This window comes from Candoia aspera, chromosome 2, assembly GCF_035149785.1.
Source record: "Candoia aspera isolate rCanAsp1 chromosome 2, rCanAsp1.hap2, whole genome shotgun sequence".
NCBI classification, from domain to species: Eukaryota; Metazoa; Chordata; class Lepidosauria; order Squamata; family Boidae; genus Candoia; species Candoia aspera.
In genome coordinates, this window is record NC_086154.1 from 214844585 (window position 1) to 214869938 (window position 25354).

Here is a 25354-nt window from a genome sequence, read left to right on the forward strand (position 1 = left end):
TTAATAAAGCAAAAAAAAAAATCATTTTTCCCATTAAAGTGACTTTTTAAAAAATTGTCCAGTGACTTTATAATGTATAGATATTTGTCTGCAATTTGGAAACCCATGTATATGTTTGTTCTGACTGGGTGAATACATCACCCGTATAAATGTAAATAAATATATTTTATTGATTTAAGCTTTTCATAAAATTCTTATCCTTTTGGTTCTTGTTAGAGTTAACTACAAGTTATAGCAAACATCACTTTGTTCAAAGCCATTTTTAACAGCAAGTGTAAACCCTGTACATACAAGATGTAACTCCGAAAAGCCTTGCTTTGGGGGATGAAGGCATTATGTGTTTACAAGAAAAGCTCCAAGCAAGAACAACTCAGAACCAGAGACTTGATAATAAAGTCTTATTAAAGCAAAGGAAATGTTACCGAATGCTCCAAAATCCATTAAAATACCAATACAGACCTTGTTATAGAACTCAAAGAGTTCTCCATGATTGAATTCCACAAATATTTTCTCCACATTCTGTAAAAGACAAAAAGATGGGCAATAAATTAGTCCGTACAATATAGTGCTTTCTGTACATTCAGCCTATGTCAAATTGTTAGTACGGTAATTTCCTTCAAGACATATAAAAATAGCAATATTCCAACAATTTTTTCACAGTACGTTTATGTGAGATTACAGAAAAGGACTCATCCTATTTTCATGTTTCTTTGGAAGCTATTCTCTAAGTCATAACAAAATAGATGGCTAGAAAAAAATAGTTTTATTACCTTTTTTTGAGACACATCTAAAATGCTAAATGATATTTCAACTCTCCCAGATGTCCTTTGACAGTCAGTAAATGCCATTATAACAAGACACTGGAGGCTTGTGCATGTGATTGAACTCACTGATCCACTATGGTCATATGCTTTATCTGTTAATATCTTATCCTGGTGAGTTCTCTATAGACATTTACCCAGAACTCTAGCCAAAATTAACACAAAAAGTGCTTTAAAACTATTCTTATACATGAAAGACAAGAGCAGCTCTTGATGGAAAAAACAGCAGATGAGGCAGATGGTAGGTAATACCTTTCTGCACCAATAATTTGTTGGCTGATGGGTACTCAAATACTGTGTGTGGCATTTTTAATTTTTTCTTACTTATTTTACTTATTTTCCATGTCCTTTGCCTATATCATATTTCACTTGAGATGATGAAGTTTGCTTCAAAAGTGGTAATATTTCTACAAAAGCAGTATTTCTGTACTAGCTATACAATACTATTCTTTATCATGTCTGCTCAGGGAGCATCTACTGCTCTATTTTATAATCTCAAAAACTCTACCAGTAGGTTAGACAGTAATTTACCCAGAACTGTACACCAGGCTACATGTCCTCTCATTCCAGATCTAACACAGTGTTTCTCAACCTTGGCAACTTTAAGATGTGTGGACTTCAACTCCCAGAATTCCCCACCCAGCCTACACATCTTAAAAGTTGCCAAGGTTGAGAAACACTGCTCTAATGTTTACATACTGTTAGTTCTTCTATTCTTAACAGATTTTTTGCTGGTCAGTTTTTCCTGATCAAATAACACTTTTGACATCTATTATTCTTACATTTCTGACATTACTTCAACTTTTTTCAATTTTATTTTTCATTTTAATTATAAAATCTTGTGGATTTTTTTCTTTGAAGTTTGGGCATATTACGGGTTACTTCATTCATTCAGCCTAAAATATCTATTCACGTTACCTTCATTCCAAGGTTAGAGACTTAAAACTATTAAAGTATGAAGTCCATTGTGTGGATATGAAAGACTGAAAGATGAAACTGAGGCAGTTCCTTCCAGTGAAGAATTACGATGTGCTGTACATGTGTATTTGGTGTTTTGTTCCAGGCACGAAAGAAAAACAAGAGCCCAATGATTTCTAAGAAGTGGGAATGAGCAAACAACACATATCCTTTGAAGGGGATATTAAGAGCCATAAAATCACTGGGGCCAGCATGTTTACCTCAATGTCTCTTCCTTTCTTCCGTAGAAAAAGGCTCCTTTCTAGTAATTAAAGGAAACTTATAAAGAACCTGTAATTTGTATGAGAATCTAGTCTTACCCTAATGAAGGAAATAAAGCAATGCTCAGAATGGGATACAGAAAAAAAAAGTAGAAGTGCTAGAAAAGAATTGCTGTCTGTAATGACTCCTGCTGATCCTCTGTATAAAGAACATAACAATGTTAAAAAAAAAAGAAAAAAATTGTGAAGGGTTCTGTTAGCTCATAAATTGAAAATAAGTCTATGCTGGTCTATGACTATAACAAATTCTTCATTCATTCTAAAAATAAGTTAACAAGTGCTACTTGGAGAAAAGGGGGATCCATTTCTAAATAATTCTTAGTGTTGCAATACGCTGGATTGTCATCTCCAATCTGAGTCAATATTTATATAATTCCAAAAACAAAATGCACATATATTCTGGGAAATGTTACTATTTATTCAAGGTAAATAAAGAAAGTGTAGCCAGTTTGCTTAACTGTCAAATGAGTTTTTGTGCTGGTTAACATGTGCTCCTAAGCTGCCAAAAAGTGGACAGTTTATAAACATAAAAGTTTATAAAAGGAAGTAACTTAAAACTTATACATTTAACAAATAAAATAGAAAAACCTCAGACAAGTCATTTTTATGCAACAGAAATATCGTCATTTGAACTGCTAACATAAAGATCATCTTTTTATTTCAAATCTGAATGATTTTTGTTGGATCCCTTGACAATTATCAAATTTAAAACTTCTTATACATGTCTATAAATCATGGCAGGTCAAACAGTGAACTGGGAAGAACATTTGTTCTTTGATGAAACTGATTTTCTAGATCCATTTCAATTTGGTTTCAGGAGGGCTTATAGAACAGGAGCTATCTTGGTTGTTCTGTGGGATGACCTGGGCCAGGAAAAAGAAATGGGGAGTGCTTCCCTGTTGGTCCTCCTGGACCTCTCAGCAGCTTTCCATACCATCAAGCATGGTATCTCCTGAGTAGGCTGTCAGAGTTGGGATATGGGGGCACTGTGCTAGAATGGTTCCATTCCTACTTGAGTGATCATTTCCAGAAGGTAGTGCTGGGAGATTATTCTTCTGCCTCATGGGAGTTGGGTTATGAAGTCCCTCGGGGCTACATTTTATCCCCTCTGCTATTTAACATCTACATGAAACTGCTGGAGAGGTCATCCAGGGAGGTGGGCTGAGGTGCCATCAATAGGGGGATGATACCCAGGTCTCTCTCTCCTTTTCATCTAACATAGGTGAGGTGGTTGGTGTCCCAAACCAATGCTTGGGCAGGGGAATGGTCTGGATGAGGGCCAATAAACAGAGTCAATTCAGACAAGACAGAGATATTGTTTGTGGGTAGTGTATCTGTCCAGCTGAGTGGTGCCCTGCCTGTCAGGGAGGGATCTGCATTTATCCTAAAGGAGCAGGTTCTCAGTTTGGGGGTACTTTTAGATCCATCACTTTCCCTAGAGGTCCAGGTGGCCTTGGTGGCACAAAGTACCTTTTATCAACTTCAGTGATTTACCAACTGCCACCTTACTTGGACAGAAACAACCTCTCAATAGTTATTCACACTCTGGTAATTTCCCAGTTGGATTATTGCAAGGCGTTGTATGTGGGGCTGCCTCTGAAAACTGTCTGGAAACTTCAGTTAGCTCAAAATATAGGGGCTAGACTGCTCATCTGGACTGGCCAATATGAGCATATTATGTATCAGTCCCAGTAGGTAGACTAGACCAGGAAATCAACTCCACAGGGAGGCTAAAACTACCTTTGCTGAAATTGGTTGTAATAACAGAATCTTGCATATCTGATTGTGCTGCTCCTCTTTATCTTTCTTATATTCCTGTGAATTAGGAAGGTGTCTGCCTGAGCCTCTTCTGAATATGATCTGTCTATTGTGGACTTAAGTTATGTTTCACCCCTTGTCACTTTGGTTATGGAAAAGGTCAAGGTGATCTTCCTTTCCCTCTACTTTGGGCCAGTATTTTGTCTACAGTGGCTGATTGTCCATTTCCAGACCCAATTCAAAGTGCTTTAAAGCCCTGAACAGGTTACCTGAATGAGCACCTTCTCCTATATGTACCTACCTAGACCTTAAGAACATCTAATGAGGCCCTCCTCCAGGTCCCCCACCAAAGTAGATGACATGAGCCTCTACAAGGGGGAAAGCTTTTACTGTGATTGCATCCCATTTACCAAAATACCTCCCCTCAGAGGCTCCACTGGTACCCACATTAGCATCATTTCAGCATCAGGTGAAGACCTTGTTATTTTCCCAGGCTTTTGAACTGGCTTTTATTTGTATTTTAATTTTTGAATGACCACCTAGCAGCTGCCTTATTTATATGGCATTTTTATTTTGCATTTTATTGTTTTGTGTTTTTTTCCATATTGTATTTTTAGTGTGCTTTATTGTAAGCTGCTCAGAGAGCTTCTGCTGTTGCACAGTTTAAAACGTTTAAATAAATAAATAAATGAGGGTTTGATCTAACTACGATTAAACCAATGAACTTATTTCCCTTCAGCATATTATTCATTCATGTTGTATACTTGGTTTTCTGAATGACTGATCGACTGATTTACTTTATTTTAGAGCGCACAAGGCTGGGAAGGCTGATCTTGCAGAACAAGTGCCAGACTTGAAGTAGGAAAATCTAGTCTGAAATCATAACTCAGCTATGAAACTGACTGGATGTTATCATCTCTTAGGCATCCACTTCATCATAGTTATCTAGGCAACATGTAGATCTGATTTTTTTTTCTTAGCGTTTTGTGAAACTTTCTTATCTATAGTACTTCTTCAGTCAGTGCTTTCTCTTTTTTCCATTTGGTGCATGGCATATCAGGAAGATAAACAAAATCACTGCATGATACATAATTTAATCCAACATTAGAAGAATTCTGCTTCCTTTTCAAAAAAAAAAAAAGACAGCATTTAAAATAATCAACTAAGCTCTAAATAAACTGCCATTATAATTCATTTTAAATTCACTAAAATGCAAAATGAACATAAAGGACAATTAAGACGACAGATAGATTGGGCTGTCTCTATGAATAACAGTTATATGACTCAAATTTAAATGTAAAGAAAGGAATAAGAATTTTCAATCTAGTTTTTTTGCCAGAAACTACCAGACATCCAATAAATATACTTTAGGCTGAAATAATCTAATATTACATTGATTAAAATTAAAACAAACATTGATTTTTATTGGGATGCCACAGTGTTACCTGCTCAAAATAATTTAAGGATAAAAATAAAGTCCAAATGAAAGTCAGCTTTCAATGAATGTTACTCTACCTTAATTGAAATATCTAACACTATTGTCTTTATCCCTGAAAAAGAGAAATACAGAATAGATTGGAACATGGCATTTTCAAGCAGACAACCACCTCCATCATCACCTATTCTTAAAAGCACATGGTGATATAGCAATCGTTTAGGCTGATTCATGCACCATGGTAATCCCTACATGATTCTTTCAAAGTTTCAGCCAAATCATGCCAATTCAGAATTGCTATGAGCCAGGACTTCAATCTTAGCTTGGGACAGATCTCTGTTATAATCTCTACAATTATATGGGTTTGAATTAAAAAGACAAACCCACTGGCTGTCTACTGACCAAACTCAGGATGAACACAGGAATCAAGTATCTATTGATGAAGGACACATTGCACTTTTTTCTAATTGCAGTCCATATGATCATAGATACCTGGGTTGAACTCCTTTGTGCATCCTACAGGTTGTTCCATGCTGAATGTGCCAGATACCAAAGAAATCATGATCTGTTATTGTCATGAGTACTGATGGCGAGCAGGAGGGGGCCTCTATCCAGGGGGGGAAACGTATGCGTAGTACTGAGGAATTAAGCAGCCATTCAAAGAGACACAGATCAGACCCGCCTTAACTTTCGGGGTTTATCTGTCTGGGTTTTTCCCACGCTTCTTCAGTTTGTTAGGATTCTGTTAATGTAGCAGTAATAAACACTAGAGACCTACTCCTCGTCTCAGCATGATTTCTGACTGTTAGGACAGTTACATAGGTTTATAAGACTTGGATGCCTAGTAGATTCCCTTTCCTGTTATAAAGGGCATGATCATTAAGCTTGTGCAGAGAGGTCTTGCTATGAGTGTCATGAATTGTGAATGTCATCATGCAGTCACTTACAGATGGGGATTCCAAATGACTACCGCATTTTGAAATCCTCTCCCCTAATAGTCAAGACATGCATACTATTAAATCATTTAAGCACCTTTTCACCCAGCCCTTCCTTGTGTGAATGGTAGAAATAGATTCTTTCCCCCTGTTTACTTTTAATGCACATGTCTGACTTAACTGTTTTACTTTATTGTTTTCAAATATGAATGTAAATTGCTTCAAGAGGTTTTATGGGAAACGCTATACAAATAATTAAATAAATGAATAAAATAGTGTTTATAAGTGTCATGTTCGCCGTTTCAATGTCTTTGATACATCGTAACGTTTCGCATGTCATTAGCTGGATGCGCGTTTCATCTTCCTCGGGAGGATGGGAGTAGTTATCTTTTGGCTTTGCTCTGGAATGTATTCGCATTATCTACTGCGCTCAAGGTTACTTTCCCAGGCTAGCAACTCTGACGATTGCTAGCACCTGTGCCGGGCGGGGCTGTTACGAGGGAGGCGGGATACGTTTGCACCAAGGGTTTAAGTTTGTATTTGGCGCGCTTTTGCTCATTCTCAGCTTTCTCTGTATTTGCCTTTAGTTCCTTAATAAATCAGATTTCATATAGCAGCCTCTTGTGAGTCTGAGTATTTGGGCTAGGGCAATCATTACATAAAGCTGAGAATCTAAGATCTCAATCCCGCTGGCCCCTGTCCAGGAAAAGACCAGTGTCTAACCCTGTGAGGGAGAGCGCCAGCGATGACCGAACCCGACATTGTGATGATGGAAGAAGGGGAACCGGACTCGACCGTGAGGCAGCCCGACCGACCGTCCCAGGGGGGGGAGCTGTCAGCCATCCCAGAAGAGGCGAGCTCCGAGTCGGAGGGTGAAGCCGGGGGTCTGAAAACCGCCCCGGAGACTACCGTAAATTCTCCGGGCGAGCTGGTCACCTGGGATGAGACCCAAGGGGATGTCACGGTGGCGGGGGGCCCATCCTGGAGGCAGAGATACCCATTATCCCCCACCGTGGTGCAGGTGCAGCCAACGGAGGGCTCCCCCACCCCGGATCGTATCTGAGTGCTGGAGTCAAAAATGGACTCGTTAGAAACTATACTGTAGCAGCTGAGCCTAGATGTGACCTCGTTGAGAGAAACCCGGGAAGGATCAAGCCAGCGGCATTCAACCCCTTCGTCCCATGGGCAGTCCCCCGGAGCAGTCGGTCCAGATGGAAATAGCAGCATCGCCGGTGCGGCCGCCCCCGGGCCCCGCGCCGCCGCGAGCCCGGGAAGTACCAACCCCTGTAGCCCCGGTGGCGGGGCGCAGCCCGGCGGGGGGGCGGGATGAGAGACTTCCCTGTCAAGTTTGATGGGGACCCGACCAAACTCTCATTTTTCCTGACGAATGCTAAAGCCTACATGGAAGAATGGGGGTCGCTTTTTCAATAGGAAAAGGCAAAGATCATCACCATTGCCACCAAACTGAAAGGGAGGGCGGCAGACTGGTATGTCCAGATGTGCCAGTCGGAAGCGCCTGAACTGGAGAAATTCAATGAGTTTCTCTGGGCATTGAGACAACACTTCGAGGATCCCTTGGCGAAAGAGAGGGCAAAGCGAGCTCTGAAGGAACTTAAGCAGGGGTCAAGATCCGTGGCTGATTATGCACTAGAGTTTAAAGCGCTTGCTGGGAAGGTGGATGACTGGTCCCAAGCCACCATTATCGAGTTATTCAAGGATGGCCTGAATACAGAGGTGCTGCGCTGGTCCTTGGGGAGGGACGACCCATATACGCTGTACGAATGGATCCAGCTGGCGGGGAGGGCTGAGCATGCCCATGAGATCTTCGCCCATCGAAAGACCGCCAAATCGGGGCGGGAGGTGAAGCCCAGCCGCCCATCGAGCACCGGGGGGAGACCAGGACAACGACCCTGGGATGAGGAGCGAGAGAAGCGGTATGCAAAAGGCCTGTGTCTGAGATGTGGTAAGGAGGGGCATCGAGTGGCGGCGTGCCCGAAGGCAAAGGGAGAGGAACGGCTCGGCAAGCCGCCGACGAAGTCCCCTGCCCTGCCAAGGAAGCAGAAAGCCGCGGTGGCTGAAACCGAGGGAGACGATGTGATGTTCTACGAGGATGAGGGTGAGCCCGAAATCCTGCAGCCGGCGGGAAACGCCAGCCACCTGCTTTAAAGGGCGCCGCAGGGCAGGTGGTGGAAGAAGGGCGCGAGCCTTCATCGGTGAGTGGCAGTTACCACATTCTCACGGTGAAGTTGAAGTTGGGCTCCCGATCCAAGACTGTAGAAGTATGGGCCATGATTGATTTGGGGTGTTCCTGGTGTCTTATGCACCCCGATGTGGTAGCGGCTCTGGAGCTACCTACTTTCCCTTTACAGTGACCCATCGCATTTACACAGCTGGATGGGTCCATGACAGGGGGCAAACCGGTCACCCAGTTCACAGGGCGGGTAGCTTTGCAGCTGGGCAGCCATCGGGAAGGTTTGTCTTTTGTCGTGGCTCCAGTAGGGGGTCCCTTGGTGGTGTTGGGGGTGCCCTGGTTGGTTCAGCAAAATCCCCAAATAAACTGGGTTTACCAGACTATAACGTTTAGGGATGGGTTCTACCAAGCGACAGAGGGGAAGGGTGCCCCAGAGGAGATGGTGGGGGTTGCGGCAGCTGCGACTCCGCATTTCCCGGCCCCTCCTCTGGAAGGCTTGCCGGTTGAGTACCGGATGTTTGCTGATGTGTTTGGCGAAAAGGAAGCCGACCAATTGCCCCCCCCATCGAAAGACGGACTGTGCCATTGAACTGGTGCCCAACACCCAATTGCCCAAGCCAAAGATTTATTCCATGACACAAAAGGAACTGACTCTGTTGAGAGACTTTGTGGACAAAAATTTGGCGCGCGGATTCATTGAGCCGGCGAATTCACCGGTGGGGGCGCCGGTACTCTTTCGCCCAAAAAAGGATGGGACATTGAGACTTTGTACCGATTTCCGCGGATTAAATGCAGTCTCAATTTCCAATAAATATCCCTTGCCATTGATCAAGGACATGTTGTCACATCTGGCTAAGGGAAAGATCTTCTCTAAACTTGATTTAAGAGAAGCCTACTATCGTGTACGAATCAAGGAGGGCAATGAGTGGAAAACTGCATTCAATTGCCCGTTGGGAGCCTTCCAGTATAAGGTGTTACCTTTTGGTTTGGCTGGGGCCCCTGGGGTATTTATGCAATTTATCAATGAAGTACTGCATGAGCATCTGTTTAAAGGGGTATTGGTGTATTTGGATGATGTATTGATTTATACTGAAACCATGGAAGAGCATGTGTCTCTGGTAAAAAGAGTGCTGAGTAAACTCAGATCAGCAGAATTGTATGCCAAACTGTCTAAATGTGCATTTCACCAGACACAAATTGACTATTTGGGGTACAGAATTTCAGATAAAGGCATAGAAATGGACCCTGCCAAAGTGCAGGCTATCATGGACTGGGAAAGCCCCCGCACCCGCAGGCAACTTCAAAGTTTCCTGGGGTTCAGTAACTACTACAGATTATTCATAAGGGGATTCGCTGAAATTGCCTTGCCACTAACCGAACTGCTCCGAACCAAGGGTGTGGGAGATACTCGGAGAGTAAAGAATCCAGGGGCGCTGTTGCGCTGGACGCCTGCTTGTCAAACAGCGTTTGAGCGGCTTAAAGCAGCTTTTATCAAAGAGCCCATTTTGCAACATCCTGATCCCTCAAAACCTTTTGTGGTGCAGGCGGATGCCTCCGATTATTCCATTGGGGCATTGTTGATGCAACAAGACGGGACAGGATGCCTCAAGCCATGTGCCTACTTGTCCCACAAGTTCTCCGAGACTGAGCGACGTTGGCATGTATGGGAGAAGGAGGCATTTGCAGTAAAAGCCGCGTTAGAAGCCTGGCGGCATCTGTTAGAGGGGGCGAATCATCCCTTTGAAGTGTGGACCGACCATAAAAACTTGGAGGCTCTTAGCACCCCTCGAAAACTGAGCCCGAAACAAGTCCGTTGGGCTCAATTTTTTAATCGGTTCAATTTTCAATTGAAGTTTATTCCGGGGAAAAGGAATTTCCTGGCTGATGCGTTGTCAAGGCAACCTCAGGACTCTGGGGCAGCGCCAGAAGTGGTTAGCACCCTGTGGACAGCGCCCCAATTGGGTATGCAGGCTGTGACGCGTAGCCAAACGCGCGCGCAGCAGCCACCCGCTGCGGACGCCGCCCAGCCGAGCGCTTTGTCAATTCCTTCCCAGTTGCAACAAAAGTTTCTAAAAGAGCTGAAAACTGATACTTGGTTGCTTGCAAATAAAGACAATGTTACTTTTGACCAAGGCTTCGCTTGGAAATCTAACCGCCTCTACGTCCCTGAAAGCCTCAGGAAAGAGGTGTTACTACGTTCACACGATGACAAACTGGCGGGTCACTTTGGGTTTGTTAAAACCTTGCACCTTGTTCGGAGGCAGTTCTGGTGGCCCACATTACGCAAAGATGTCAAAGACTATATTGCCTCCTGCACTGTTTGTGCAATGTCTAAGCGCAAGGTGGGGAAGCCTCAGGGACTGCTGCAGCCGGTGGCTGCCCCTTCTTGCCCCTGGGATGAAATCTCCATGGACTTTATTGTTGAATTACCACCCAGTCAATGCAAAACTGTCATTTGGGTGGTCAAAGACTATTTCTCAAAACAAGCCCACTTCATCCCTTGCGTGTCCATTCCGTCGGCACGTCAATTGGCCCGCCTATTTCTGGTACACGTGTACAGGCTACACGGATGTCCCTCCCGCTTGATTTCGGACAGGGGCACACAATTTACCTCACAATTTTGGCGAGCGTTCCTCAAATTGTTAGGAACGAAGCAAGCCCTGTCCACGGCTTGGCACCCCCAGACGGACGGGGCCACAGAGGCTTTAAATTCTACTCTGGAGCAGTACCTTCGAGCTTTTGTGAATTACCAGCAGGACAATTGGGTAGACCTCCTCCCTTTTGCCGAAGTGGCTTACAACAACGCGGTGCATCAAAGCACCGGCCAAACCCCATTTCGTGTGGCCCAAGGCAAAGACTTTGTACCTATCCCTGATCTACCGCAGCCTCCAGGCAGATCGGCCACTCCGGGTGATTGGGCGTCGCAACTGGCAGACTCCTGGCCAATGATTCAAAAGGCACTAGCTAAGGCACAATTGGATTATAAACAATATGCTGATCGGAAGCGTGCCCCTCAGCCAGCGTTTCAAGTAGGGGACTCGGTTTACCTTTCCATCAAGTTCATAAAGTCCTCACAACCTTCAAAGAAACTGGCTCCTAAATTTGTGGGTCCTTTCCCAATTATCGCTCAAATTAACCCTGTGACTTTTAAACTTGACTTGCCTCATAACCTCAAACGCTTACACCCTGTTTTTCATTGCAGTTTGCTCAAACCGACTATTCCTTCTGACCGCTGGCATCGCCAACCTCCACCTCCTACCCCCATCATGATTGACGGTCAGCAACACTTTAAAGTTAAAGAAATTTTGGACTCTAGACGCCTTCGCAATACTCTGCAATATTTAGTTCGTTGGAAACATTTCCCTCATCCAGAGTGGGTCGCTGCATCAGATGTGGCTTCTCCTGTCCTGGTTGCCCGTTTCCACTCTGCTTATCCCACTAAGCCTAGTCCTTAAGGATATTTTTAGGGGGGCGGTATGTCATGTTCGCCGTTTCAATGTCTTTGATACATCGTAACGTTTCGCATGTCATTAGCTGGATGCGCGTTTCATCTTCCTCGGGAGGATGGGAGTAGTTATCTTTTGGCTTTGCTCTGGAATGTATTCGCATTATCTACTGCGCTCAAGGTTACTTTCCCAGGCTAGCAACTCTGACGATTGCTAGCACCTGTGCCGGGCGGGGCTGTTACGAGGGAGGCGGGATACGTTTGCACCAAGGGTTTAAGTTTGTATTTGGCGCGCTTTTGCTCATTCTCAGCTTTCTCTGTATTTGCCTTTAGTTCCTTAATAAATCAGATTTCATATAGCAGCCTCTTGTGAGTCTGAGTATTTGGGCTAGGGCAATCATTACAATAAGATTACAATGCTTCTACTAGATGGGATCTTATACTGGGAATAGAAAACATGAACATTTTATAAATATTTTCAACAAAGGCAAAACAATGAGCCAAATTTACTTTCCTTTTATACCAATCCCTTCAAATGGCATACTTTCTCTCTTTTTCATATTCTTAGAACATAAGGAACAAATTAGGTTACTACTTATTTTATTCAGATTTGAATAAAAGATTCATTACTGGCAAAATATGACAATATCATTTTAAAAAACACTAGGAAAAAGCTTAGCTGTGGGTATCATAAGCAATATATAGGTTAAAATTGCTTTTAAAAATCATTAAGGCTTGTCTGTCATGCTCATCGTTTCAATGTGTTTGTACATCGTAACGGTTCGCATGCCAGAGTGTTGACGCGCATTCCTGGCTGGGAGGGTGCTGCTGATAAACCTTGTACTGAAAGCTGTATCTCTCTGTGCCATGCAGGAATGTGTTTGGGTTATCTTTTTAATGTCAAGGTCTTTTTGCCCATTGATCAGCAGAGCTTGTTAGGAGCACCTGGGAATGTGGGGTTGTGATGATTGAAGTGGGGGGGGACGCTGTTTGTAACGGGGCTATTTAGTTTGACTTTAGGCACGCTTTTCTCATTCTCAGCTTTCTTTCTGTTTGCACTCTATTCTAAATAAAATCAGAACTTAAACTTTGATTTTGAGTCTGAGCATTTTATTTGGGTTCAGGCAATCATTACATAAAGCTGAGAATCATTTAAAGAAAAACCTCGCTAGTCTCTACCAAGAAATTTTTCTTGCGAAAGAAGAAGTTAGCGATGGCAGAATCGAGGAAAGAGTCCACGGGGTTTGGGGAAGCGACCAGACAGTTCCTTGAGTCGGCATTTCCAAGCAGGGACCCGAGCCCCCTCCCATCCCACCTCGCACCCTATACGAGAGAGTCCAGCTCCAGCCCGGAGTTGGGGGACCCGATGGAAGGGGGGGAGATGGAACAGCCCGTAACAACTGGTACCCCTCCCCCAGAGATGATGTGGGATACAATGGGACACCCCCGGCCGGGGACGTCTCACACCCCATGGAGGCTTCAGTACCCCCTGACTCCCGAAAGGGAATCAACCACAGTGACAGCAAGCCGACAACCTGAGGCACTGAGGCTGGATGAGTCAATCATGCCTGAGAGAATAAGAGTCATCGAATCGAAGATCAAATCTATTGAATATATGCTGAGATCCATTTCATCAGCTGTGGGGCCCCCGGTAGGAGGAGTGGGGAATCCAGGTGCCAATCTACCCCCCAACATCCCCCCTTCCCCACCGCAAGCACCCAGAGGGTGAGGACAGCCATGAGATTCATTCCCGGCGCAGCGTGGTCCCACACCTGCACCAGGGGGGACACCTGTTCATCCAGCGGTTGGAGCTGCACTGGCTGGGGGGGTCGCCAAAGACTTTCCCGTTAAATTTGACGGTGACCCTACAAAGTTGTCCTTCTTCCTTACCAACGCTACAAGCTATATGGAGCAATTCGAACATTGCTTCACATCTGAGAAGGCAAAAATCACGGCGGTGGCCATGAAGCTGAAAGGCAGAGCTGCTGACTGGTATGTACAGTTAACTGAGGCGAAAGCCCTGGTGATTGGCGCTTTTGACACTTTTTTGGCCGCCTTGAGACGATACTTTGAAGATCCCCTTGCTAAGGCTAGGGCTAAGGAAGCTCTTAAGGAGCTCGTTCAGGGGCAGAAGTTAGTTGTTGACTATGCCCTGGAATTCAAAATAGATGTCATGAGTAAGGATGGCGAGCAGGGGGCTCCCATCCAGACTGTTAAGCGCATGCTTAGCACTGAGGAATTGGGCAGCCATTCAAAGAGACACAGATCGGGACCGCCTTAACCTTTGGGGTTTATATGTCTGGGTTTTTCCCATGCTTCTTCAGTTTGTTAGGATTCCTGTTATGTACAAGCAATAAAACATTAGAGACCAGTTCCTTGTCTCAGCGTGTTTCCTGGCTGTTAGGACAGTATTGGCGGGTAAAGTATCTGAATGGTCTGAAGCTACCCTGGTGGACAGATTTAAGGACGGGCTCAATCGAGAGGTGTTGAAATGGGCACTGGGCAGAGATGATCCGGACTCACTTCATGATTGGATCTATCTCGCCGGTAAGGCTGAACATGCCCAGCGTACCTATATGCAAGCCAGAAGAGGCAACAAGCCTCCCTCAGGTGGAAAGAGCCCAAGACAGGGATCCACCACGATGTGGGATGATGAAAAGCAGTGCCGTTTTGCCCGTGGGCAATGCATCAAATGTGGCAAGACCGGTCACCGGGCTGCGGAATGCCAGAAGGGCAAAACTGTTGAACGCCCATCGAAAGCACCGCAGAAGACACCTAACCCTCCCCGTCGGCTGACGGGGGCCAAGGCATTAGCGGAGGAGGAGGAAGATGTCTACCTCACAGGAGACGCTCTTACTTCCCTCGAGCAACCGGCGGGAAATGACTTCCACCTGTCTTAAACAGCGCCGCTGGACAGGTGGTGGAGAATGGGCGCAAAACCGACATGGTGAGTGCTGACTGCCCCATCCTAGCTGTAAAGATCAAGTTGGGCTCCCGCTCCAGAACCGTCGAAGTCTGGGCTTTGATCGACTCGGGGTGTTCCAGATGTTTAATCCACCCCGACTTAATGGCTGCGTTGGAGCTGCCTTGTTTTCCCCTTTCGCAGCCAGTGGTTTTTCAACAGTTGGATGGTTCCATGGCGGGGTGGGGGGGGAGAGCCACCCAGTTCACTGGGGACGTAACATTGCAGATGGGGAGTCACATGGAAGTCCTGAAATTCATTGTCACACCAGTGGGTGACCCACTTGTGGTGCTGGGTATCCCCTGGCTAACTAGCCGCAACCCATACATCAACTGGAAAAACCGTACTATTACATTTGACGATGGGTTTTACCAGGCTCCTGTGCCAGGGAAGTCCATCACTGTGGGGGTGGGGCGGGCTGCAATTGTCAATCCCCACCCTCCCAGTCTGGCCGTGGAAGGTCTGCCTGCCAGATACCAAGACTTTGCGGATGTCTTCGGGGAAGTGGAAGCAGACCAATTACCCCCCCACCGCAAGACTGACTGTGCCATTTAACTTCTTCCGGACATTCCATTGCCCAAACCAAAAATCTATGCCATGACCCAGAAAGAACTGGCCGCCTTACGGGAGTTCATTGATAAAAATCTTGCAAGGGGTTTCATCGAACCGGCTAACTCGCCGGTTGGGGCTCCTGTTTTGTTCTGCGAAAAGAAGGATGGCACCCTTAGACTTTGCACAGACTATCACGGGTTAAATTCAGTATCAATTTCCAACAAGTACCCTTTGCCTCTTGTAAAAGACATGTTGGCACATTTGTGTACTGGTAAAGTCTTTTTGCAAACTTGACCTGCGCGAAGCATACTACCGCATTCGCATTCGGGAGGGGGATGAGTGGAAAACAGCATTTAACTGTCCATTGGGCTTGTTTCAGTATAAAGTCCTCCCTTTTGGTTTGGCTGGGGCCCCGGGTGTTTTCATGCAACTAATCAATGAAGTGTTACATGATCATTTGTTTAAGGGGGTCTTAGTTTATTTGGATGATGTGCTCATCTATACCAAAACAGAGAAGGAACACGAGCGGCTTGTCAGACAAGTCCTGACCAAGCTCAGGAAAGCTAAGCTTTATGCAAAGCTTTCTAAATGTGAATTTCATAAGTCTCAACTAGATTACTTGGAGTACAGGGTCTCTGATAAGGGTATTGAAATGGATCCTGCAAAAGTTCAGGCCGTTCTAAACTGGGAACGCCCTCGAACTCAACGTCAGCTTCAGAGTTTTCTGGGGTTTGCCAACTTTTACTGGTCCTTTGTCCAGGGGTTCGCGGAGATTGCGCTGCCCCTCACCAATTTGTTGCGCACCAAGGGGCTTGGGGAAACGCGCAAAGTAAAAAAACCAGGGGCCGTGCTCAAATGGACTCCTGCCTGTCAGGCTGCTTTTGATAAGTTAAAATCTCTGTTTACGGCTGAGCCCATTTTGTCCCACCCTGACCCTGAATGACCCTTTGTGGTCCAAGGTGATGCATCTGATTTTTCTATTGGAGAGATTTTGTTGCAAAGGGATTCCTGCGGGCTCTTAAAGCCTTGCGCCTATCTCTCCCATAAGTTTTCGGAAACGGAGCGGCGCTAGCATGTTTGGGAGAAGGAGGCTTTTGCCGTTAAGGCTGCATTAGAAGCCTGGTGTCACATTTTGGAGGGGGCGACTTGCCCTTTCGAGGTTTGGACAGATCATTGTAACCTCGAGGCACTCTGAACACCCAGGCGTCTCAGCCCGAAGCAGATCCGCTGGGCTCAGTTTTTTAGGCGCTTCGATTTCCAGCTCAAATTCATCCCAGGGAAGAAAAAATTTTTGGCTGATGCTCTCTCCCATTTGCCACAGGACGCGGAACCGGTCTCCGATGTCATTGGCACTGTGCTCACTGAACTTCAATTGGGTTTAGTGGCGGTCACCCGGAGCCGGGCTCGTGGGCAGCATCCTTCCCCCTTGCAAGCGGTTCCGGCAGGGAGCCCTTCGGGGCGCATTGTTCTGTAATATCAATTCTTACAACTAACAAAAAAAGAGATTCAACTATTCTTGAATCAACTCTCATCTTACTCCTCCAATGATACATTACAGATTAAAAACTGGACTTTTTAATGGACTTTTGTTTTTTTCTGTCCAAGCATCCTGTATCAATTATAAAAGCATGGAAACTTCATTACATTACCTAGAAATCTGAGAAAAAGGACTCAAGACAGCAAACTGCCTACTTTAGCCAAGTTCTATTTGTCTGGAATAGCAATATTTTAATCAGAGGAATGAAGTACGGTACCACTTCATCTTTTAAATTACATTACTGCTTAAACTCTAGAGTAATGGAGGAATTTACAGCAAAAAGGCAAGCTGATACTTTTCAACAATGTTGTCATCATTCTAGACTAAAGGAAAAATACATCCCTGTACATTTCACATTACAGTTTATAATTCGGTATTCACTAAAGAGAGGTGCTTTGGGGAGAATGTCAAATGACTTGGCATCAAATTTCTAGGTGCCTGAGATTTGGCCATTCCTAGCCAAAAAGAAATCATACTTGGGCTTCTGGGGGAGGTATGGAGAACTGAAGATGGCTCTGTGAAAGTGGAGATGATGACTGAAGCAAAGACCAGTGAGTAGACCAGTTTTGTGGAACCTCTCCAGATGAGAGGACAGAAGATCACCACATGTGCTCCGGATGGCTGCTTCTTGCAAGGAGACCTCAGGTTTGCAGTGGGTTTGAATGCCAGAAGCTGACAGGATTAGCCATCTTGCTCACAACTGTGGCAAGGACTTTTAAAGGATACTAAGTTTGCAAACCTCACTCTCTAATCACTTTCAGAAATTGCTCATTTACTACTTCTAAGCTATTAGAGACCTTCAGAATGACATGTTTGAAAATGCTGGGTGAGTCCACCTTCAATCCTGAATGAAAGAAAATTTTAATCATTAGCTTAAGAATTTAAAGAATCTGAAATAAACAGCAAAAAGCTAAATAAGATTTTGGTCTTAGAAAGTTATGAATGGACTAGGGGTCCAGATAAAATTAGAGTATTGAAACTTTTACAATAAGATTTTGGAATTAATTACAAAGTATAAACAGCTTCTCATAGGAAATAGATCCTGTTTTGGTTTTGACAAGATAAAACACAGATAAGCAATTTCATGATTTCAAAAACTGGACACTAGAGGGGACTAAAGATTTTAGGCAGAAGAAAGATATACAGGCCTGCAAGATGATGCAAAACATTATGATAATAAAAATACTGAAGGAGACTTTTGAAGAATGGAATCAGAAAATAGTAGCCACAATATCCACAATGTCAGTAATGATGTCTGCTTCTATGGAAAGACTATGTCCAAAAGATGTTATTGAAGAAATGACAGATGTAGAATTTTACCTGACAAGATAGAGATGGCATTGAAAGTGGATTTACAGCAGTTAGGCCAAGAGAATGTTTCACTGGATCTACAAAAGAAACTGGCTGAGGTTTTAAAACTTAAAAGAGAAAAACGAAGGACAAACCAAGAGAGTGACCTGGATAATTTTCCTATTGGATTTACAAAAGAGGCTTGTTAAAGCCTTGAAGAATTCTGTGTGATGGGACAAAGAAGAAATGAAGAGAAATCAAATCCTACAACAATATTTGAATGAACTAAATATTAAGACTGTTAGAAGTAAAAGGAAGGAATATAAAGTTGGTATATTTGATCAAGGTTAAAATAAGATATGCTATTACTTCTGGCTACCCTTTATGGACTTTCTGATGACACCAGGACTGAAAAGATGTTTTATGGATTTTTTTATAGATAAGAGATGAGATATGGGATGAAGAGATAAATGTTTGTAACTTTATAGAGAAGGTGAAGAGATACTAAATTTGGGACTTCTGGTGGGGACATGGTGGACTGAACAGCTGTGCTCATGGGCTCTGCGGGCAGAACTGACAACATGGCAGGTCTTTTGGGGGCTCAGGCAGGTTTTTCCTGAAGCCCAAGATCATTTTACTGGGAAAGAAAAATGCATGGAATCACCCCATTTGTCCTCCAGGACGGCAGCTTGCAGCCAGGAGATTGTAAACAGTGTTCACACTCGACTGGTAGAAGCTGGTGGGAGGCTGGGGCATCACCATTTCCAAGCTGCACTGTAGCCTTAAAGGGACATTAAGACTGGTCACCCCATTTCTAAATCACCCAATTTATTTTTCTTTTAAGGATGTGTACCCTAAGAGAGGCTTTCTACAGCACAGAGAAATGGCTCTCTTGGTGCTTATAATTATTTTTGTGATTCTTTTTAAAAAGAAGCTTTTTCAACTTTTCCTTTCCATCCAAATATTAAGGAGGGTTGAGACAATGTAATAGTCTCCCCGTTATTATTTTTGTACTAAATTTGAAGATTTTAGCATTTTCCTACACATTGAATCTGCTGCTTTGAACTTTCAGTTTTCTGCTGCTACTCTCCCTGGGGAACTGCCCATTAGCTTACTTTCACTTGTGTAAACACATTCCAGAAATTCTTCTATTATCAACCACTTTTGCTGGTTAAATACCTAGGGGGCGCCATAATCTACTGCGTGAAACATGGAGTATTTCAATCAGATTGTTTCCGACTTTCACCAAGACTTTAAACAGAAGCTTTCTTACCTGGGAGTAAGCCCCCCTGATAGAGGTGTTTGAAAACGGTGTTATTTACCTTACTCAGAGCTAAGCCCATTGTGTTCAGCGGGAAGTAGGTGTAATATTATCCTACTCACCGGAAACAAACACCTCTACCCGTTGACTATAATGGGACTTACTTCTGAGTAGACATACATAGGATGGGGCTCTGAGAAATAATTATATATGGTCATTATACCATTGCTAAAACAACAAATCTAATGGTGGCCTAAGACTTTTGCACAGTACTGTGTTTGTGTGTGTACACACACACACACACATATATATAAAGAAATAATAAATAGATGTTTGGTTTTAGGCTTAATATGATTAAGATTATTATAATTGTTGTATTATTAAGTACAATGGCAGACAATTTACATGTTTTTTAGTTTGATCTTTATTACAGTAGATAGGAATGTATAGAATAGTAGTAGGAAGGAAATAATTAAATAAATGTTATCAGGGGGGAGTTGATTAGGAGGTTTATATATTTTTTTTCTTTTAATATAAGGGGAGGGAGCAACTCTATTTAGTGATTTTTATATTGTGCCAATGGAATGATTTATAGAAATAATGTGATTTTGGTTTAGTGTAGAGAAAGGGATTGATTATGGAGATTGTTATAGATCCTTGCTGTTAAAAGTCAGAAGTCACCTCTTTCTGTAACCTTTAAAAAGTATTTTTTTTCGTGGGTTTTCACTTTTTAGTTTTTTGTAATTTTTTGTTTTTTTTCTGTGGTTTTTATCTTTATCTGAAATCTAATAAAATTCTTATTAAAAAAGAGTTACTAAATTTGTTTACACTTCTTGTGATAAAGGTTGGAAGTCACATCTTTATATATTTCTTTTCTATTATATTCTTTCTTTTCTTTCTTTTTTCTTTCTTCTTCCTTGCACTTTTTACTCCTCTCTATTCTTTCCCCTTTAAGTTTAGTTTATATTAGAGTTTACTATTATAATCAAAATTCATGTTTTTATATATATATGTATGCATGCATGCATGCGTGTGTGTGTATGTGTGTGTGTGTGTGTGTGTATATGAGACAATAAAATATCATATATATTGTATATGTGTATGTGTATGCGTATATAGCAAAATCTTACCTATATACATTGTAGTTTAAAGTTCACTTGGGCCCAGGTCAGGCAACCTTTTGCAGTTTTGGCCACACTTTTAAAAATTATTTTGGCAACTGAAAGCTATAGGAGAGCTGGGTAGTAATATTATGACATGAGTACAACCAATTTTGGGGAGGGGAAAAAATTTTGATGCTCTAAACTGGTCTGAAAGTTTACTCATTTCCTTCTTTTCATTTCCAACTTGCCTGGAATTGTAGCACCGAATTCCAGAGATTTTCTTTTGGGGGCTGTGAGTTGCAGGTTGCCCATCCCAACAGCATTTGTCAACAGTGTGCTAACACTCTAATGTTTCGGTTTGTTATGTTGTAAATGTTTGTTATGCTCATCAATCTTCAACTGGACATCTGAAAACTGACTATAAATATACTGCCTCCCTGCAGTACAACTATGAGTCCAAGGTTAGACTGCTTTGGAGTAACTGTGAGCTAAACATTCTAAGATGATATCAATTAGGCAAAAAAAAATCAATGCATATCTTATTTCTAAAGCAGGGCATAAAACAAATGTAGATCAAAATCAACTGAAAGTATATGACTCAGCTTTAAAAAACAGTATTTGCCAACATACTGACAGAAATTGATGTAAAATTTGGACTGAAACAGATTCATCAGGTTGCCTCTTTTAGGAATTGCCGGGAAAGATGTTGCACAGTTACTAGATGATACTGGATTTACTTGTATCCAAGTGAAATCAGAAGCTTCCCTTGTTATTTTGTCATGTTTAAGAGACACATCTAGGTTCTTCACTGTTGTGCCTGTTATAGTGATAAAGGTGCTGGAATGGGACTGGGAGTCCACCCTCAACCATGGAAGCTCACTGGTGACTCTAGGCCAGTCATGTTCTCTTGGCTCAACCTCCCTCACAAAATTGTTGGTTGTGGGAGCAGATTAAGAAGTGTGTCTTGAGCTCTTGGATGAAAGGTGTAAGTCTAACAACTGAAATAAAATATATCCTATGGCAACAAGCCTCCTGTGAATTAAAATTCAAAATGTTATGACAACATTGTAAACTAGTTGAAAACCAGTGAAAGAAGCATTCATGCAGACAAAATATGCAGTTTTATTTATTTACTCAATTTATATTCTTTCAGCTCCAGAAGAGCAGTTTCCAGTGCTCAAAACTCTTCCAAAGAACAGCACTCAGAACCACTAGAGGTGATCAGCAAACAGGGATTTTAGGAGGCAGCCACTGACAATGTGATACCTCACTCAAAAAAACTGCAATGATAAAGAAGCTAAAGTTTAATTTCCAGGAGAAGTAGAGGGGTAAGCAGTGCTCAATGGGAGAGCAAAAACTCTAGGTAAACAGAGGAGACTGCCTGGGAACTGTGATAAAGGCAAAGCTAACCTTCCCTGGGACCGGAGGTACAATAAAATGCCAATCCATGACCAAGGCATATCTAGGGAGCCAAGAAGAATTAAGAGGAAATGTTCCCAAAACTTTGATTGAAAGTTGGAGTCTATGACAGTTGTTGGAGAAGTGAACTGGAGAAATCCCTCTCCTCTGAAGTTAAAAAAAAAGGGGGGGGGCAATTAATTTGCTATCAGGTATGTTTTAAGGTATGCTAGTCTACTTCATGGATTCTGATATTTTTAATGTCTATTATCTTTGTATCGTAAGTTTACTGTTTTTGTGCTAACTCCATTCTTATATGCTTTGTTGCATCAAAGCTATTTGAACCTCAGATCTTGCCCATCTGGGTCTGATCTTTGAAAAGGTAGTTGTGATCTTAGTAGTGCTAAATGGGCTATTTCATTCTATTGTAATTGGGTATTTGACTACCTCAAGTGAAAAAACACTATCTTTTTCCTTTTGCTCACTTTTAATAAACTAATTTTTCAATCATAAGATTAGTGCTTCTGTTTCATCTCCTCGAAAGGAGACAGGCCTTTTGTTCACTGGCCACATGCCTTAAGGTTACCAAGGCCAGGAGGTGATACTATGGATTATTATTGTTATTGTTATCACCATCATTGTTATAATGATACTGTAATGATTGCCTATTCTAAAACACTATCAGACTCATGAGCAAGAATTCAAAGATATCTGATTTATTAAAGAATAGTATGCAGGATCACAAAGAAAGCTGAGAACGGGAAAAGCACGCCAAATGCAAACTAAAAAACCCTCAGTACAAACGAGATCCCTCCCCCCGTATAATCTTCCCAGGCTCACAATCCCAGGTGCTCCTAACGGCTTCTGATGGTCCGCGGGAAAAGCCCTTGAACAGAGCACATAACCCAAACACATTCCATTGTAATGAACCCAGATACAGAGCTTGGCACACGGTTTCACAGCAGCTCCCTCCCAAACAGAAACGTGCGTCAGCACCATGGCATGTGAAACGTTACGATGTACAGTGCACATTGAAACAGTGAACATGACAGATACCCAATTTACTGGTGAACCACTTGCTCAGACTGTGAAAGCCCCAAGAGGTAGGAGTCTGACCATGGCGTTTCCTTTCTTTTAGGTAGAGGGATAGTGGCAGTGGGAAGTACCAAGTAACCCATAACTAGAAGTTGTGACAAGTCAGGCAGGAAGGCAGGGACCAAAGGACATGGTTGGGAGAGCCCCTTGCCAGCCATTTTGTTACAGTGCCCAGTTCTGGTTCCAGATTCTTCCTCATCTTCCCATATTGCAGGAGCAATGCCAAACACTGGCCCATGCCAAAGTTAAGTGAAGCAGTCACTAAGTGAAACTGTGATTGTGCTTTTGATCTTACTTCAGCTTTCCTTTGCTTTCCAGACCTGCGAAGGTCATAAATGTGAGGATTGGTCATAAAGTTACTTTTTCATCGCCGTTGTTACTGCAAATGGTCACTAAACTAGGCAGTTGCTAAACGAGGACTTCCTGTAATTAAGATGGACTCCCTGCCCACAGCTAGGCATCCAAAGTCATGAAAGTGCTGTTTTAAAGGAAGGGTTTTGAGTCGTTTTCTGAACAACAGATGAAAGGGGGCCAAGTGTTACTTGACTAGCAGCATATTCCACAATGCAGGGACTACCACCACTAAGAAGGCCTGTGTATCATGTCATTTATGACAGAGAGGATGAACTATATTCCTTTTTCAAGGCATTGTCATCTAAATATACTATTTTGAAGTAAATAAAAGATTTCTGCTAAATCAGGCCAAGGCTCCTATGTTACAATGCTCACAAACAGAGCTTGAAAACAATAACTCTCTTGAAGGCTCTTTGAAAGGATGCTTTATTCAACTACTACATTTATTTGCAGGGCTTGAAGTATAAGGATTGGTTTTAGAACTGATTATGTGAATGGAAAGACTCTCTATGACAGAGGGAGCTTCCTTTCTGGGAAAAAAAATTGAGAGCATTTTTTACCTTTTCTCCAAAATAGAATTTTCTTTGTTATCAACATGGCTAACTCACTGCTTACACTGTGCTAAGAGTGTGCCAACTTTCCAGAGCAGATTGTTGGGAGTAAAGAGGGCTCTCTGGTGGGTAGATGGGAATACTAATATCTATAAAAACCTCCCTTATTCCATATCCAGGATGATCCAACTTTGCTCTACTCTTAGTTTCTGTGCAGAATATCTACAAAATTATTTGAATACTACACAAATAATAAATGTGAATTGATGAACACTTGTTTAATTAATTAATTAATTAATTAAGCACTTGTTGCAGCAAGATCTATGAAGTCAAGTGGAAGTTGACATAAAAAAACAGAAATGAAAAAGTCCAAAGAAGACAACATCGATGACAAACTGAACTCTGGCATCAGCAACTGTGTCTTCTGAGTCATTTCTAGTAAGTAACAAAAGATGACATACAGCTTAGCTTAGGGAACTAATGGACTCTTTGAAAGTCTTAAGTGCAAGGCTAATGAGCAGGTGTGCCATGAAGTCTGCAAATGGAATCAAAAAAGCTATCACTGGAATGATACTCTTTGTCATAATGTTTGCAATGAAAATGGACAAAGCTGCAAAGACTGTTTTTTACCTAAAAAATTTAGAAAGCCCATCTATTGAATATTATTTATTTCAAGTATTCATATGACTGCCTACTAAGTAATGCAATAATAAATCAAGTAATCACATATTAAAAGCCAAAATAAAACATGATTTAAAAACAAGCCAGAATTATATTTACATTAATCAAAGAAGCAAAAAATAGTGTTATAATTAGTGTCCTCCTAATATCTTGGCTGATCTTGGAAACCAAATATGGCCAGCTCTGGCTATTATTTGGATGGAGTAGGTAGATCAGGCAGAATTTGTGCTAAACGTTTTTTTTACACATTAAAAATACTTAAAACAAGCCAATATTAAATCCAACACAGCTTTTATTTTTGCTGAAAGACTCACTATGAGTTTCTGAAACAGAAACCAAAGTACTGTAATCTTATTGTAAATAAAAGGTGAGCAAAGGAGTTTTCTTAATTACACTGTTACTCATTTTGACATCATACTGATGTTATACAGCTATACAACACTGATGCTACAAGTGTTAATAACACCAGATGCTGAAACAGATGATATGACAGGTTGGTGTTTGTGTGTTACTTTGTTGTCTTCTAAAATAAATACATAAAACACAAAATGCTGCTGAAAAAAACAAAGAGAAAATAAGTGTTATCCCTAATCATCCAATGGCTTAACTTTTTATAGCTCAAGTAATGATTGTGTTTCAGGAAAAAATTAATAAATCTGCTTTCCTGTTTTATCAGTATGGAATGCCAGCCACTAATCACATTTTTAAAAAGTACATGTGACACAAAATTTAATGGGAACACTCATA

General features: G+C 42.3%; 1 protein-coding gene across 1 annotated transcript in view; it reads right to left on the reverse strand.

Annotated features, from left to right (window-relative positions):
* COMMD10 (COMM domain containing 10) overlaps positions 1-25354 on the reverse strand; it is a 79052-nt gene that overhangs the window by 2752 nt on the left and 50946 nt on the right. Inside the window, exon 6 of the mRNA XM_063295323.1 lies at positions 460-519. Within this exon, the coding sequence (XP_063151393.1) occupies positions 460-519 (60 nt within the window). The remainder of the gene's footprint in view (positions 1-459; positions 520-25354) is intronic.